This window comes from Cavia porcellus, unplaced genomic scaffold (genome assembly GCF_034190915.1).
Source record: "Cavia porcellus strain 051 isolate PalLab524CR breed Dunkin Hartley unplaced genomic scaffold, mCavPor4.1 scaffold_6, whole genome shotgun sequence".
In the NCBI taxonomy this organism is placed as follows: domain Eukaryota; kingdom Metazoa; phylum Chordata; class Mammalia; order Rodentia; family Caviidae; genus Cavia; species Cavia porcellus.
The window spans coordinates 64,333,203-64,351,388 of NW_026947489.1; the positions used below are offsets into that span (position 1 = coordinate 64,333,203).

At 37.7% G+C, this 18,186-nt stretch overlaps 1 protein-coding gene across 2 annotated transcripts in view; it reads left to right on the forward strand.

Moving 5' to 3' along the window:
* The window catches only part of Brip1 (BRCA1 interacting helicase 1), a 188,184-nt gene that overhangs the window by 2,586 nt on the left and 167,412 nt on the right, over positions 1-18,186 (forward strand). For both annotated transcript variants that reach the window (XM_063250881.1, XM_063250882.1), the window contains exons 2-6: positions 453-571; positions 2,560-2,671; positions 5,142-5,315; positions 8,150-8,277; positions 10,299-10,418. In XM_063250881.1, the coding sequence (XP_063106951.1) occupies positions 479-571; positions 2,560-2,671; positions 5,142-5,315; positions 8,150-8,277; positions 10,299-10,418 (627 nt within the window). In that variant the 5' untranslated portion in view covers positions 453-478. The remainder of the gene's footprint in view (positions 1-452; positions 572-2,559; positions 2,672-5,141; positions 5,316-8,149; positions 8,278-10,298; positions 10,419-18,186) is intronic.

Consider the following 18,186-nt stretch of genomic DNA (forward strand, 5'->3'; position numbering starts at 1 on the left):
AGTAGTGTAAGGAAATGGAGACAGTTGCCTTAGAAATCTATTTGTTTCTGTAGCGTGATCATATCTGATCTAAGGTATTATAGGAGTTCATGCAGAAACTGACTTGTACTATGTCATTTTTGCACTTTTTGTTTTATCTTTGCAACAGTCTTACAGAGTAGTGTCACTATCCTTATTTTATGGATAAAGACAGTGAGGTATAGAAAAAGGGAAATTAACTTGCCCAGAGTTACAGAATGAATACATGACAGAATAGGGATGCAGATCCAGATTGGCAGACTCTAGAAGGAACTTTCCTTCCCTGTGATCTATTTATAGGACTAGCGAGTTCTTTTGCTTCCCTTTGTCCTGTTTATTCCAGTTGTAATTTCCAGACTTCCATCCTGCTTTTGGGGGTGATTTTCTTTGAATGACTTCATTTCAATATTGTTTTTAATTTGTATTGCCATTAGGAATCTTAAGTAAGCAAGAAAGCAGGATGTCATCAGTGTGTTCTGAATACACAATCGGTGGGGTGAAGATTAACTTTCCCTGTAAAGCTTATCCATCACAGCTTGCTATGATGAATTGTGTAAGTATTTTTTAATAGTTAAGTCTTTATTGAGATACAGAAACCTATGACCCATAACATTCTCAGTAAATGGATTAAGGTTGTTTGCAGGCTTCATTTAGAAGAATATCTAAGCTTTGAGAAAGTAATGCTGATTACTATTAACTGTACATATCTATGGTTAGGATGCAAAAAAGATATTGAAAAATGTTTTCAGTTCATTTGGAACTTCTATTTGTTTTAACAAATTACTACGTTCCACAAAGTATTTTCTATCTTTTACAGAGTACTATATTTCTCACCATTGTTTTGTTTTAAATATGGTCAATCCTAAGTACTTGTATGGAGTTAGTTCCAGGAGCTCACCTTGGATATCAAAATTTGCAGATATCTAGGTCCAGTGCACTATTTATAGATAACCTGTATATATCCTCCCTTCCTCCTATACACTTTAAATCATCTCTAGATTATTTATAATACCAAATTCAATGGAAATGCTATGTAAATTGTTTTACTCTATTGTTTAGAGAATAAAGATAAGAAAAGTCTGTACATGTTAAGTACAAAGTTTTTCTTTCGTTTGAGTATTATTGACTTGTGGTTGGTTTAATCCATAAATGAGAAATCTGTGGATATAGACAGCTATTTATTTGAAACATATGAAAATTAGTATAAAAATTTGCATAAAGGGAGTTTCTAGTTTGTTAGATCTTAGTATTTTGCCAGATTTACTTCGTATCACATTAGTATCCTGAATTTGCTTTTTGTTTCTCAATATGTTTTTATATTTTTATTACATATGTATCCATAAACAATATAAGGTATTTTACATATGTTTAAGCTTTTTGCAGTGAGCTGGGCACAGTGGTACATGCTTACTACTTTAGTGACGTGGAAGACTGAGACAGGAAGATTACAAGTTTGAAGGCAATCTAAGCAACTTAGAACCCATCTCAAAATAAAGAAATAAAAGTGGTTGGGGGTGTACCTTCAGAGTAGAGTGCTTGCCAGATACATATTGTGGGAGGCCTTGGGCTCTGTCCTGAGCACTGTAATCTGTAGTAGCAGCAACAACAAAAAAAAGTACAGTGGCATGACACAATGCCTGCCTTGTTTCTTTTTGGTAGTATGGGATCCATCCCGGGACTCATACTTTCTAGGCAAGTGTTCTACCACTGAGCTACACTTCCAGGCTGCCACCACCTCCTTTTTCTCTTCCTTCTTCATCTTCTACCCATTCCCCTTGTTTTCCTCTTCTTCCTCTACTTTCTTCTTTTTTTTTTTTGCGTAACATTATATTTATAAATGTAGTTCTGTTGATTGTTAATGTATTTCATTTGCAGCATAGTATGAATACAAGAATTTTACGTGTTCTTTTTTATTGTTAGGCATTTCATGTATATTCTTTTGCAATTATCAAACTATGCTGCTATGAACTTATTTTGGTCATTTTTCCTTGTGTTTATGTAGGGAAAAAATACACATGTGTGTTTGATTTGGTTGGGGTAGTCATATTTAACTTTACTAAAAATTACTTTCTTTCCTCATTCTTTTTCTTTTATAGTTTTGGGGATTCCATTGAAGGGTACTGAGTTATATCCCCAGGCCTTTTTTATTTTATTTATTTTGGCATAAGATCTCACCAAATTGCCCAGGCTGGCTTGTAATTTGCCGTCCTCCTGCCTCAGCCTCTTGAATAGCTGGGATTACAGGCATGCACCACTCTATCTGGCAGTACATTCCAGTTTGACAGAAGTGATTGTATAAGTAAAGCCCAAATTGTTTTTCATTGCACCTCTTGTGTCTCATAGGCTTGGAAGTCCAACATAATCTTAGGGTAAAGTGTAAAGCAATAAAATCTAGATTTAACTAAATGCTAGTTCTCCTTGTATTATTGTTGTTTCCTTTGAGTGCAGCCTTGCTATTTTGTTTATACTTCTGATGGAAAGAGATCTAAGAAGGTAAAATGTTTATTGACTTTCTATTAAATTGTGTTCTTGTCTCCATAGATTGTCAGAGGATTGAACAGTAGGCAGCATTGTCTGTTGGAGAGCCCTACTGGAAGTGGAAAAAGCTTAGCCTTACTTTGTTCTGCTTTAGCATGGCAACAGTCTCTTAGTGGTGAGTAGTAGCTTGTTATTTTCAGATTGCCTGTTAGGATCTGAAAAAATAAAGTACTTTTATGAGTGGTTATATTCTAGCAAATGTAAGTATTCTTAGTTTTTTTAATGTCATATTTCCAAAAGTTTCAATTCAGCAAAATATGTTTAATTCTAAGAAAATGTTAATGTAGTTTAGTCTTTTATTTAATGATTCAGAAAGTGTTTTGGGCATTTTGGATGCTTATAGTTATGACCAGTTAGATGATACTTTATATGTAAAAAATGCAAGTGAGCTGGATATGGTAGTGCATGCCTGCAGTCCCAGCTCTTGGGAGGCAGAGGCAGCAGGATTGCTAGGAGTTCGAGGCCAGCATGGACTACATAGTGAATTCAAGGACAGCCTGAGCTATGTGGTGACACCCTGTCTCAAAAAAATGTGATACCAGGTACGATGGCACACACCTATCATCCCAGAGGCATGGGAAGATGAGGCAGAAGGATGGCAAGTTTGAAGCCAGCCTGGCCATTGTAGCAAGACCCTGTCTCAAAGGACTAAAGTGTGGGTGATGTAGGTCAGTATGAGGGCTCTGGGTTCAATCGTCGCTACCAAAAAAACCCCAAAAGCAAGAGATGAGGCTGTTGTGGTGCTAAATATATATACTCATTGCTGATTTTTAAAAATGACATCCTTTGGATGTACTTTGGATATTTGTTTATCTGGCCCTCTCTTATAAGAACATGGACTATATAAGAAAGAAAACATTCTAATTGTTGTTTCAACTTTTTTGAATACCAGATAAAGAAGTCTATTGCAAGACTGTGTTTGTATGAATTCATGTTATTTTCCACTACTTTTACTATATTTGTTAACAAATATCATTTAATGTTTACACTTATGAAAAACTAAATCTGAAATACAGTAATCTGAATACATTTTAGGTATGTAAGTAGGTAGCTTAGACCTAAAGTATAAGAATTTGAAGCTAACTGTTGGGGTCCTCGAGAGCTCTCTTAAGTTCTTGAGGGGAAGAATGACCAGAGGATGAAGAAAATAAAGATAGAGTCGGAAAGCTGAGGTCAGGTGGAGGATGAGAGGAAGAGAATGCTCAACCCTGCAATGGGTTTGTGTACTTGTCGTACCACACCCCTTTGCTTAACTATCTGGCTTCTTATACATCCTCTCTCATTCACTGGGCTGGAAAGCCTCACGCACCCCATGCCCTCAGGGCGTTTCTCAGGTGCTCCCAGCCCTCTGGGCTCTCCCTGTCCTGATTTTCACTCGCAGGTGTGACCTGTCCTTAGCTCACTGGCTCCCAACCACTGTATGAAATGTTGGTACTATTGATAAGACTACGTTAAAATAATAAATATTTTATAGGCTTTTTATTGTCCATTTTGATTTTTATTCGTGTTGGTCTTGGGGAACTTGAGATTAACTAAATTAGGTAATTTAGTTAATTACCTAAAATGTTACCACATTTTTTTAATAACTTAAAATTTTAATAGGAGATGTTTGGAAAGTAGAATTAGTGATATCTATGTAGTATAAAGGAGTAAATACACTCAATCATATTTTTAAAAAGCAAATTCAGCTTTCATAATGTATATGAATTAAGAATTTGTACACTGTGTGGGTATGTAATATAGATATTGTATTCTATATACTTGTGTCAAAATTATGTTTGGTTCAACTTGAATATTGGTCATAAAATGTATTTTGATATAATTTATGTATCTTACAATATTTCTATGTAAAATAGAAGCGTAAGCCAGGTGTGGTCACTCTCACACACCTGTAATTGCAACAGTGGGGAGGGTGGTGGCCTGAGGCAGGAGGATTGGTTGAGGCTAGCCTGGGCTAAAAGCAAGTTCAGGGCCCGCCTGAACAGTATATAGCGAGACCCCGTTTCAAACATACACATGAACTATAAAGTGGGGAACAATGTAATCCTTATGTATTTATATTATTATTTATGATATTGAAATTTAAAGTTCTTTATTTAGGGAAGTAATAATTAAAAATATACTTTAAGTCTTCCAGCTTGATTTTTAAATTCATCTCTATTTAAATGAGTATGAATAGTTGAACATTTATTGCATTAGTAACCTTTTTGGACTTTTGTAAATTATACAGATTGATTATATTCTCTAAATGTTTCTGGTGTAAGCATGTCTGTCCTGTACTTATTTGAAGATTAACTACCTTGCCCACATTGGCAGGGGTAGCAATTTTCTGGTTTTAGTTTTAAAAATCTTGCATCTTAGGAAACATCTCAAACCTGGGTAAACTGAGGTGATTGTTTACCCTAGGTACAGAGAAACACCAATGCTTATTAAATTAGATGTATTATAAATAAGCTTTGGGCTGGGGATTTAGCTCAGTGGCTCAAGTGCTTGCCTAGTAAGTTTGAGGTTGTGAGTTCAATCCCCAGTACCAAAAATTAAAAAGGTAAATACATAAATGAGCCTCTGCCTTTTTTTACTTTTAGGGAAGCCAGTAGATGAAGGCTTAAATAAAAAAGCTGAGGTACCACTGTCATGCTGTTGTACGTGCCATTCAAAGAGTTCTACACATAGCGATGTAAACCAAGAGACTTCGCATCATTTCAGCAGTCCTGGGACACCACTACCTGAAAGGAATGGCCGTTCATCAATTTGCCAAAGTAAATTAAATTTTTCTTGGGTCTGTTTGTATGTGTAATTGGAGGCTTAGTTATTACTGTTATATGGTCTAATTTAGATAAATGTAGTTGACCTAGTTTTTTCTGTAGTAATATTAAATTATTATTATTATTATTTGACACTAGGGATTGAATCCAAGACTTTCATACTGAGTTATGTCCTCAACCCTTTTTAATATTCTTCCTTTAAATTTTGAGACTGGGTCTTGCTAAGTTGATAAGTAATACCAACTTAGTATGTGCTGCCTGGAATTAGTCTATTTTTGGTGCCACCCCACTGAACTGAGCCACAGCTGGAATTCTTTTTTTTTTCTTTTCTTGTAATGGGGATTAATCCTAAGGGCCTTTGCAGGAAGCTGTATTTTCAGCCCTTTCTAAAAATTTTTTGTTTTGATGTACACTGGTAATTCCAACCCTTAGAAGGCTGAAGCAGGAGGATTGCTGTGAAATAAAGGACAACAAGACTTAACTTAGTGAGTTTAAGACCAACCTGTACTACATAGTGAGACAAAACAACCTGTGTCCAAAAAAAATTTTTTTTTCTTTTTTTGTTTTGAGACTGAATTTTGTTGAGTCACTGTGTTGCTCAGGTTGGACTTGAATTTGCAGTCTCCTTGTCTCAGCTGGACTCCCAGCTGGAATTATTTAAAATAACACCCAGGCCAGAGATTTAGCTCAGCAGCTCAAGCACTTGCCTGGTAAGTGTGAAGTTCTGAGTTTGATACCTTGCATAATAAATAAATAAATAAATAAATAAATAAATAAAATCCAGGGTGGTCACTAATCCTTGGACTTTTAAAAAATTCTTGGTTTGACTTTTAATATGTAGAGACATTTTGCTGGCTTGACATTTTTTGATGAAGATAAAGCATATTATTTGCGGCCAATATTAATTATCTTTTAGAATTTTATAAATTATAGTTTTTGTATGCTGAGAGAATATCTAATTAGCCATATTCATTCATTCATTTTTTTTTTTTTTTTGTCTTTTCCCTTTTTATTGGTACCAGGGATCGAACTCACGACTGCCTGCTTGCAAGGCAGGCGCTTATGACGCTGAGCTAAATCCCCAGCCCCGTTCATTCTTGATAAATTTGCTTGATCTTGTAAGGCCAATATCCTAAGAATCAGGAATGTCTTATATATAATCCTTAAATATTTCTTACTAGATTAAGAGAAATATATTAAGACTAACATAAGATTTAAAGAATAATATTAAAAAAACTTTTGCTTTTGATTGTTGTTAGGATTGCTAATAGTCCAACAGGGTAAGTCTGATTTGTGTTCCGATGCCTTTGAATTGTAAATAAATTCTTTAATAAGATATAACCTCTAAGTATAGAAAAGTCAAATCCTACGTGTATAGCTTGATAAATTTTCAAGTGAATGTACTCATGTAACTACCACCTGTATGAAATGTAAGCCATTACCAACACTACAGAGGCCCTTCTATTCTTTCCTAGTCATCATCACTTTTTCCCATAGGTAATGTCCTCCCCTTCTGTCACTGCTATGAATTTTGCCTCTATAGAAATGAAATGTTAGGGGCTGGGGATTTAGCTCAGTGGCATAAGCGTCTGCCTTGCAAGCAGGCAGTCGTGAGTTCGATCCTTGGTACTGATTAAAAAAAAAAAAAAGAAATGGTATATGTATTCTTATGTCTATCTTTTTATGCTTGACAGTGTATTTGTGAGATTAATCCATACTGTTGCATGTACTAGTACCTCTTGTTTTTGTATGTTATTTCCTTGTATGAATATACTAGAATTTATCAATCAGTTTTATGGCTATTAGACAATTGGGCTGTTTTTTTGTTTAGTAGTACAATTATGAACATTATTGTGTAAGTATTTTCTATTAGCTACATACCTAAGAATGCATAAATATATTCAACTTTAGTGCATACTGCCAACATTTTCCAAAGTGGCTGAACCAATTTATGTGCTCCTTTATCTCCCTTTCCCCCAATGTGGACATGCCTCATTTTGTTGCACTTTGCAGATTTTTTTTTTTTTTTTACAATTTGACAATTTGCGGCAATTCTGCTTGAAGAAGTATATTGATGCCTTTTTTTCCCCAATAGTTCAGATGATTGTTAGAATTTTTGAGCAATAGTTTATTATTAAATTTCAGACAGTACTATTCCATACTTAATAGGTTATGGTGTCATATACACTGAGAAACCAAAAAAGTCATGAGACTCATTTTATTGCAATATTTGCTTTATTGACATCGTCTGTAAATAAACTCAGAGATGCCTGTATATGAAAAATTTTCAACATCTTTGTTAGCACTTAATATTTCCAATTTTTAAAAAGGTTACTTTCTCTTGCATGTATGACCCTCTTAATGAGTTTTGTATTTTTTCTTTTGTTATTGTGCTGGGGATGGAACCACAGGCCAGCCCTTATGTTGGTCTTGAGTCTTGAGGACTCTGACTGTTTTATTTCTTAAACTGTGCTATTGAGAAGAGTATACAACAACATGAATCTAAAAGGTCACAATAGACTTTTCTACCAAAAGCATATTTTCTCAAAATGTTTGTTTGTTGTATTTGTTAAAGTATTGTAAACTGGATGTTAAAGAAGTGTTTTTTTGCTGGAGATTTAGCTCAGTGACATAAGCACCTGCCTGACAAGCGGAGTCATGAGTTCAATGCCTGGTACCAAAAAAACTTTTTTTAAACATGTGGTATTTCATGTTTTAAGTTATGGTGTGAAATATTTAGAAATAAATCTTGCATCTTGGTTTTAGTTTTCTTTTGTAAAGTTTGCTGCAGAATAAGTTATTTATGCCAATTTTAATTCTTCTATAAGACTCTCCTGAAAAAAACACACTGGCTGCAAAGTTGTCTGCTAAGATACAGGCATCCAAATACAGAGATGAAAATGATGATTTTCAAGCAGAGAAGAAAAGAATTCGTCCCTTAGAAACTGCCCAGCAGGTAAACAGAATGTGTTGACTGAAACAATCTAGTTATAGTTAAACATGGTAGTCAAGTATAAATCAAGTTTCCAGTGGCACTTTAGGAAATTAGTTTGGCTGTGTCACTCCATAACTTAAATGATAGTTTGTTATAACTTTATTTTGTACAGTTACTTATTGCAAAGCAATATTTGTTTATAGCAACTTATTTACTATCTGATTAAAGCACAATTACATGATGCTTTTCTTGCATGAGGATTTGACAGCAAAATATTTACTTAAGCCATATTTTGGTAATATGGCAACTTTGCACTTTTTAAGTGTCTCCACTCCATTGTTATTATCTAATAATTTTTGATCAAAACAGCTTTGGTATGAATATTCACGTTATGAATATTTTGGCATTGATAGTTTTAGTATAATGACAAAGTCTTTTTATGGAGTTTTTGATTTGTCCTACATGATAAAATTTGTGTATTTTTTTTTTTTTTTTCCTTTTTTCTTTTTCTTTTTGAGACAGGGTCTCACTATGCAGGTTAGGCTGGCCTTAAGCTCACTTTGTAGTCCAGGTTGGTTTCGAACTCACAGGATCCTTCTGCCTTAGCCTCCCAAGAGTGCTGCGATTATAGGTGTGAGCCACCATGCCCAGTTTATATTTCTAAAATTATTAAAAGGCCTGAATTACCAGGTATTTTTAACGAAGTATACTTTTTACAGGTGAGGAAAGTTTTTTTCCTCAGAATAAGAGACTGGAATTTTATTTTATTTTATATTTTTGTCTTTTTGAAAGAGGGTTTCCCTATGCAGTTCAGGCTGGCCTTAAACTCATTATGTAGCCCAGGCTGGCCTTGAACTCATAGCAATTCTCATGCCTCAGTCTCCTGAGTTTGGGATTACAGGTGTGTGCCAACATACCACGCCGAGACTGGAATTTTATTAGGCTTAATTATGAAGAGTGCTAATTGGCCTTTAATCTTTTAATTGAATATGCTCAAAGTATTTGCTTGTTTGTTTTGTTTTTGTTTTTGGAGGATCATATCTGTAGTGTGTGTCGGCTTGGTATTTACTATGTAGCCCAGCTGGCCTTGAATTTGGCAATTCTCCTCTCCAAGCTTTCTGAGACCTGGGATTATAGGCATACAGTGCCACACCAGCATCAAAATATTTGCTTTCTTATGTAGTTTAAATTAAGCTCTTCTACTCACAATTAAAATATTTCTATAAGTAAACCTCTTTAGAAATAGAATGTGATTTTATTTATGCAAAAGCACAAATTATAAATGAAGTGTGAATTTATAGAGAGTCTCACCTCCTAAGACTGTACCTAAGAGTTAGATGTTAGAAGTAGGGTACAGTGTAAATTGTAAAACATATATTCTTTGACTTAATTGGTTTTCATTTCTTTTATCCTTTGGTAGGAATGGAATGATTAATATCTACCCTCTTCTGACTTAAATAGGTCTTTGCCACATAGAAAAAAAGTAGGAATATAGTTTGGAAGGAAAACTTAGTGATATTTGTGAAAGAAATTTAATCTAGGTCAATTTATCTGATGTCTACTAAGTGATAATAATAAGTAATTTATTTTATCATTTAGGAAATCATGACTGTGAAAACTTTAAAATTTTATTCTGAGGTGTTTTCATTGTACAGTGAGGTTTACATGTTTGACTTACCTTTATTTTCCAATTAAATATGAGATTGAACTTTAATTTGATATCTAATTTGATGAACTTTATTTGATGTCTACATAGTAGAACTATTTTATGGTAAGATTATTTTACAATGCTATAATATTGATATATTACTGATTAAACTATTTTGATTAGAATTCAATAGGTGTTACTCTCTTCTTTTCCATTTAAGTGCTATAATGAGATGTATCTTTGTGCTTTGAAACATTGTTTGATTATTGCCAGTTAGAAATAGTCTTGTTTTTTAATGTAAAAAAAACCCCAGAGAGGTATTTTGACCTTTTAGCAGCTGCCCTGTCAATTGGTTTTAATTTATATTACACTTCATCTGGTTGTGTATTTACAGATTAGAAAGCGTCATTGTTTTGAAAAGGAGGTGCATCATTCAGATGCACAAGATGCTTCAGGGAACATTTTGAAACTCAACTCTCCATTAGGAAAGAGAAACTCCTTTTCTTCACAAAATGTATGTATTTATGCTATTCTTTAAAGAAGAAAAATTTGAGATTTTCTAAATCTGCTTTTTTACAAAGGAAAAACTAGTTTGATTTAAAGAATAGTAAAACACAATTGAAAAGTCCTAAGTGCCATCAAATGTTGCTTACTAATGTGTGATGTGGTAAATGCTATTCCCTCTGTTCCTCAATTCCTCATTTGTAAAATGAAAAACTTGCACTACAGAGAAATTGAAAGTTCTTTTTCTGTTATATATTTGAGTGTTTGTAAACAACATTCCCTGAAGTTCTTTACTATTAGGGATGCAAGTTTTAAGAAGTAATCCAAACAGCTCCAGAGATTCCTAAGTTTTTTTTTGGTTGACCTGTGAGGTCAAATGTATTTTCAGAGTAACAGTAAGATGTTACTTGCCTTTGCCTTTTTTTTGTCTTGACATTTGCACTGGTGGTGCAAAAGCAATGTTTAGCACAAATCAAAGTAGTGGCCCCAGTCTTTATTAACAATAATTGTCTTTACTAACATTAACTTAAAGCTAACAAAAGAAAGTACCACTTTCTCTTAGAATTGTCTTTAATGAGCAGTAAAAATGATGAATTTTAAAATCTCAGCTCTTAGTATTTCTCACATTTCGTGTGAAGAAATAGTTCTCAAGAAATACTTGCATATAGAGGCAGGACAGTGTCTTGAGGAAAAGCATTTGTGGGATAGTTTGGCTTGTGAGGTAAATCAGCCACATTTTTTCATGAAATATTATTTTTACTTGAAAGTGATTTATAGGGTGACTGTGGTAACTTTTTTTGGTAATTCTTGATAATGAGGGAGCTAGATAAAATTTGAGCTTTCATATAAAAATCAGAATTTTGCAAAATTTTTGTATACCATTGTGAACTTGGCAGGTGTTTGATACTTCAGACTTTAACACTGAGTAAAGCCTACTGATAATATAAGATTTGACCTTTTTTCCCCTTAACCAAACTGAGGGCCTGGTACCTTCTAGGCAAGTACTCTGCCGCTGGGCTACGTGTTACAGCCCCACAATGTTACTTTTTGGTATTGTATAATAAAATGTGTTGGCATCTGTAAGATCTGTATATGTAAGACTCAGTGAAATAAATATTAGCTAAATAACCAGCACATCATATTACAAAACGATGCCTGGAAAAAGATCCATCCTAAGTACAAGATAGGCCAATTGGCCTTTTCTACCGACTGTCTGTCACCCATGCATAGATAGTCACAAATCGTGCTTTCAGATTTAGTTGTACTTTGTTGAGGATAGTCATTGAAAGTGTTATAACTAGAAATCAGCTAGAAACTTTTGATATTAAATTGTCAGTTATCATCATGATAACATGCATAGCATGTTTTGCTTTTCTAATATATTCTCATTTTATTTCATGGTACCATATTTTCTTCACAGCCTTATTATTTAAATTTAATTGTTTATTATCCATATGCCCTTTCAGAATGTAATGTCAGTCTTTTGCATGTATATCCCTGGTGTCCAGAAAACCATGTGACATATATTAGTTGTTCAATAAATATTTATCTTTTTTTTTTTTTTTTTTGGTCTTTATCGATACCAGGGATTGAACGCACGACTGCCTGCTTGCAAGGCAGGCGCTTATGCCGCTGAGCTAAATCCCCAGCCCCTCAATAAATATTTATAGAATCCTGTTGAAGTCTTACAGTAACTGTTGAGTAGTTATTATTGCTATTCCCATTTTACAGATAAGAAAACTGACAACTAAGTAACTTGCCTAAGATCATGAAGGTGATAAGTAGTAGATAGAGCTAAAACCTACAAAGGGTGTCAGTAATGTTTAGCAAATATTCTAATTACTTTGTTATATCCTTCTTAGAGGTCCTGGAGCCATTTAAGCAGAGTTCTACACCAAGATAAGGAAAGAAGTAAACAGGAGCTTAGGGATAAGGAAGTCAAGTATAAAATAAGCTGAGATTGTATAAGATAAGTAGGCTTTAGGGCCAGGGATTTAGTTCTGTGGTTCAAGTACTTGCTTGGTAAGCTCGATACCAAATGAGTTGTGAGTTTGATTCCCAATATCAAAAAAAAAAAGATCAACAGGTTTTTTCCCTTAGAATTTTTTTTTTATTTTTTAAATGGTTAGTGTCTCACAATGTTTCCTAGATTGGCCTTAAACTTCTGAAGTAAGGCAACCCTTGCATCTCTGTCTCCCAGGTAGATGAAACTAAAGGTGTGTGACACCATGTGTGTGTGTGTTTTTTTAGTTTGCTAAATGAGGACAGTAACAGTGCTGGTTGCACAGGGCTGCTCATGAGGATTGTAGTTAATAAAGTTCTTAAAGGATAGTGGTATATTGTAGCAATTAAGCTGTAAATAGTAGATGTAGTAGTTGCAGCAGCCAGTACAGGTTATGTAGCCATTATAAAAAGTGCTTTTAGGTATTTCAGATTTTGGAATATTTCTAGATACATACACCTAACCTGAAATGCTTGGGCCCAGAAATATTTCAGATGTTGGAGTTTTTTGGAGTTTGGAATATGTGCATTGATTTTATATAATACCTTAGAGATGGACCTGTCTGAACATGAAATTCATTTGTTGCACAATATACTGTATACACATAGCCTGTAGATAATTTTGTACAATATATTTAGTGTGTCTGTATTTTGACAGTGACCTGTCACACGTGTGGAATTTTCCACTTTGGCATCTTGTTGGTGCTCAAAAAGTTTCAGATATTGGAGCATTTTGGATTAGAATATTTAATATCTAGCCACATATTTATAGTTCTTGTCTTTCAACTTCTGGTAATAAAGGTTACATAATATTGATGAATAATAGTATATATTTGTAGTTCTTATCTTTAAGTACTGTGAAAAGGTATTTATGTATTTTTCCTTTGATAATGCTGGAAATTTATCCCCAAAGCCTGATGCATGCTAAGGAAGCACTCTACTACTGAACTATATTCTCAGCCCATTCAATTCAAATTTTGAGAAGTTAGGTCTGTCGATGTCCGCTCCCGGCCGGCAGGAAGGACACACGACACAGTCTGGTAGTGGACAACCTTTTCTTTTTATTTTCCTTCTCCGTACAGCCTGCCCTGGGTTCTCCCAGCTGAAGCCTCCTTTGGTCCGCTCTCCGCGGCTCCTCTTGTGCTTCAGTCTGCCCCGAAGCCTCTATCGGTCCGCTCTCCGCAGCTCCTTCTGGGCTTCTACTTCCGGGCTTCTACCTGGCTTCTACTTCCTCCCAGGGGTGGCACCGGTATATATACGGATACAGTGTCCAATCATGTTAAAGTAAGCAAGGCAAGCTGATTGGCTAACATCATCAGTTGCTAGGCAGACTATATTGTTGAGCGGGTTGTTTACGCGGTAAGCAGGAAACTAGCATATTCGATGGGAGGGGTAATCTACCTCAGGCCTCACTCTTTACTACAGGCCTCACGTCCGCCAAGTGAGGCGACCGGGCTCGGGGCTGCGGCTCCCAACATCTCCCCCTTTTTTATTTTATTTTTTTTTTATAAATGTGCGCATCGTAGCCCTTCCTGGACTGGGTGCAGAGGCTTATGCCCTATGCGTAGGCCCACCGTAGGTCCTTGGCTTAGACCCTGGTCGGCCGTCCCATGGTCTGCCAAGGCCCTGAGGCCCTCGTCCTTTTTCTAGGGCCAGGCACAAACTGGACGGAACCTGGATGCACACAAGCTTGCACTCATTTCCTCTCCGTAAAGAAATCCCCTCGGAGAGAAATTTAGACCTGGGCAGCATCTAACAGTCCAGCGGCTTACGTGCAGGATGGGGTAGGGCCTGGCTTAGGTCGAGTCGTGCTGGGGAGGCACGCTCTTACCCGTCATTGACTCATCTACCCTGCTGTGTATTGTCACCTTATGGAGGAGAATGAAGGATGCCCGCCATATCTAGACTCGGTCGTGGGCCAATCGAGCAAGCCATGCATATGCCTGAGGATCTTTTTGTCCATTTCGGGCTACCGCTATTTCTATTCATCTTGTTGGTTGGTCTGTGATGGATCTCCAGTAGGGCAGGTCTGATCTTCAGTCGAGGGCTTTGTTGCCCGTGTCAGTCTCTCCGGTATCCACAGTGGTTCTCGTCCCGGTTCCTGTGGGAAAACACAAATCGCGCCTCGGTTCCAGCTGACCACTGGATCCGGGCCCATCCACTGTCCTGTCAGGACATCTTTCCACTTCACCCACCCTTTATGGTTGGGGGAAGGGTTGCAGTGCTCCACAGCTGGGGAGCGATTATCATTATTTAAATTTAAAAAATTGTGTGTGAATAGTGCCATGGATAATCGTGCCTTTGGGGCCAGGCCTTGGCCTACTCCCCCTTTTTGTTTTTGTAAAATTTCTTTGAGGCTTCTATGAGCCCTCTCAATGATTCCTTGACCTTGGGGATTGTATGGGATACCATGTTTTAATTGAACCTCCATCATTTTGCAGAACTCATTGAAAGCTTTGCCTATATAGGCTGGTCCATTATCAGTTTTTAATATTTTTGGTTTGCCCCATGCGGCCCAAGCCGCCAGGCAATGATTGATCACATTAGACACTTTTTCACCTGTTTCTGCTGTTGCAAATATGACGTGAGAACAGGTGTCTGTGGAAACATGAACATATTTAAGAGTCCCAAACTCCTGTATATGTGTGATGTCCATCTGCCAAACATCACCAGGGATCAAACCTCGAGGGTTTACTCCCCCTTTTTGTTTTTTATTTTTTATTTTTATCTTTTTCGTTTTTTTTTTTTTTTTTTTTTTTTTTTTTTATTGGTACCAGGGATCGAACTAACAACTGCACACTTGCAAGGCAGGCGCTTAAGCCGCTGAGCTAAATCCCCAGCCCCTTTTTCCTCGACCGGCGTTTTTCTCAGCCTGCTCGGCAGAGTAGCCGCCCATGAAAATACCGTCTGCCCAGCGGCGCGACGTCATAAGACTGCGGTCGCGACAGAGTGAAACGGGGCGTCACTTCCTGTGCCGGCTGAGGGAAGGGAGGGTTTCCTGTGGCGGCCTCTCGGCGGGGAGCCGCTTTTAGAAAAGAGCTCCAGGGCGGAGCGGATGGCTCTCTATCTCCTCCCCGCCAGAGAGCGCCGGGGAACCGAGTCTGACCATCAGCGCGCCGACCCTCTCCCACAAGCATTCTCTTGTTCCACCCCCGGTCTCCCCGATTGGCGTTTCTCTCAGCCTGCTCTGCAGAGGACTCTGCATACCAGGCTCGCCAATCCAGGTAACCACCCGAGGGCAGACACGCCCCCGCCAGCTGAATCCAGTCCGCGGGGGTGAGGGGCCCAGAAGACAGATTCTCCAGCATGGCAATGGTGTAAGGCGCAGTCGGCCCAAAAGTTGTAACTGCATTTTTAAGTTCTCTAATCTGCTTTATCTCAAAAGGCTCCCATACATTGCGTCCCTGACCCATAGCTACTTGTACAGGAAATATCTCGTAGGGGTCACTATCCATCCCAGGTGGTGGATGTACCTCATGAAACAAGCGTCTCCCCTGCCAAAGCCACCTGTGAAAATACCGACCTGCCGGCGGCGGAGCATAAGACAGCGGCCGTGATTGGGCGGAAAATGGGGGCCCGTGCATCACTTCCTGTTCTGGCGAAGAGGAAGGGAGCTCCCGGGCGGCCGCCCCGCGGCGAGGGATCGCCTCCGGAAACGGCCCCCAAGGTGGGGCGGAAGGCTTCGCCTCCCTCTCGCGCCGGGGCGCACTCAGGAGCTCTCTACTCTTCCGCAGACCCGACTCCTTATGGAGCGACTTAGGCTCCTGACAGCTAGTCTCTTTGGCCTCCCTGCCATTCAACTTTCCCTCGTCCTCGGAGTCAGACGACTCCGAGGCTAGAGCCCCGTCCTCCTCCTTAGCATCCTTGTTCCCCTTGACAGACCCCTCTCGGGAGCTCCCTGACTGGGCCTGCTCAGATACCCTGCGTACTTTTGTAAGCTCTTGAGAGCTTTCTCCACAACCACCCTCGCTCTTAGTGCCGCTACCTAGCATGTTTCCCATTTTTTAATATGTTACTCACCGCGTGAGGCCCAAGGAATCCGCCACTTACGCGTGAGCCTGAGGGGAGTCTAAAAGCCCTGTAGGTGCGCGCCACCCAGAGCCCAGGCTTATCCCCAACTCACCTGTCTCGCAGCTCTGTACTGGAGCGTTGTCCACTTCCACGTCTCGGGGGTGATCAGTCCCCGGGCGGGCCTCCAAATGTCGATGTCCGCTCCCGGCCGGCAGGAAGGACACACGACACAGTCTGGTAGTGGACAACCTTTTCTTTTTATTCTTCTTCTCCGTACAGCCTGCCCTGGGTTCTCCCAGCTGAAGCCTCCTTTGGTCCGCTCTCCGCGGCTCCTCTTGTGCTTCAGTCTGCCCCGAAGCCTCTATCGGTCCGCTCTCCGCAGCTCCTTCTGGGCTTCTACTTCCGGGCTTCTACCTGGCTTCTACTTCCTCCCAGGGGTGGCACCGGTATATATACGGATACAGTGTCCAATCATGTTAAAGTAAGCAAGGCAAGCTGATTGGCTAACATCATCAGTTGCTAGGCAGACTATATTGTTGAGCGGGTTGTTTACGCGGTAAGCAGGAAACTAGCATATTCGATGGGAGGGGTAATCTACCTCAGGCCTCACTCTTTACTACAGGCCTCACGTCCGCCAAGTGAGGCGACCGGGCTCGGGGCTGCGGCTCCCAACATAGGTCTAAGGTAAAAAGGAATTAAGTAAAAAAATTCTTTTAATTTCTTGTAAGGATGAAACCTTTTTAGAATCTAGACCACTTGACTGAGTACCTAAATTTTGAATTAAGTGTTTTTACTGATTTCTCCTTTTACATATATATTGATGTATGTGGGTTATTAATGTTATGGTGTTATCAATAGTGTATAATTATATTTATACTTATATAAGAAATTATGTTTTCTTCTTTGGCTTTAGATGAATTAATTTTCTATTTCTGTAGAAATGGAATGATACTTTTGTTATAAATGGATAATTTATTATTCATAATGTTAAAAGTCTTGGTTTCTGACAGTGTCTTATAAGTGAATATTTATTGAACACTGAATCTCAGTTAAATCTTGTAACTCAAATTGTAATATTTCACTAGTGTGACACAGAACTTTTGTTTGTAAGAAGACATAAATGGTATGTGGCATACTAGTTAAACATGCATATAGTAAACTATATGAATCAAAGCATATTTGCAGTCTAAAAAAACTGCAAATAAAACTGGTTGAGTTCTAATATTTTTTTGGGAGTTGGTAATAAAGAATATGAATATGTAAAGTCATTTTATATACTTTCTGAATGGTTAAACAAATCCCATAAATTCTGAGGTAAAATGATCAACATTTTCCATTTTATTTTTTTCCAAACAAAAATTGAATAAGTAGTAGGAATAGAAATAATCATTAGAAAATGTCAGTGCATGTGAATGTCTGTTTTTTATTTTGGTTAAGTTGCTAGTAAGCTTAAATATCTCATGGATGTTTAGCATGAAATAGTACACCTAGTATTCCAAAGAAGTAGGACTAATCATCTCCATGAACATAAAAGAATAAAGGGACTATAAATAGAGCTTATTTAAAGAATGATATTTTTGGATATCATAGACAAGAATTTTTTTTTAGGACTGAGCTTGGTTTCTGTGACAACATTTTTTATTCTTTGCAAAAAGGACATTATAACTTACAAAAGTATTTTCTATAGACTTTGTAGTAAGGAAGTAGAATAATATAGTAATTTGATGCATAATAATTTCATGTTTTAGTGAGTGTTAAACTGATCA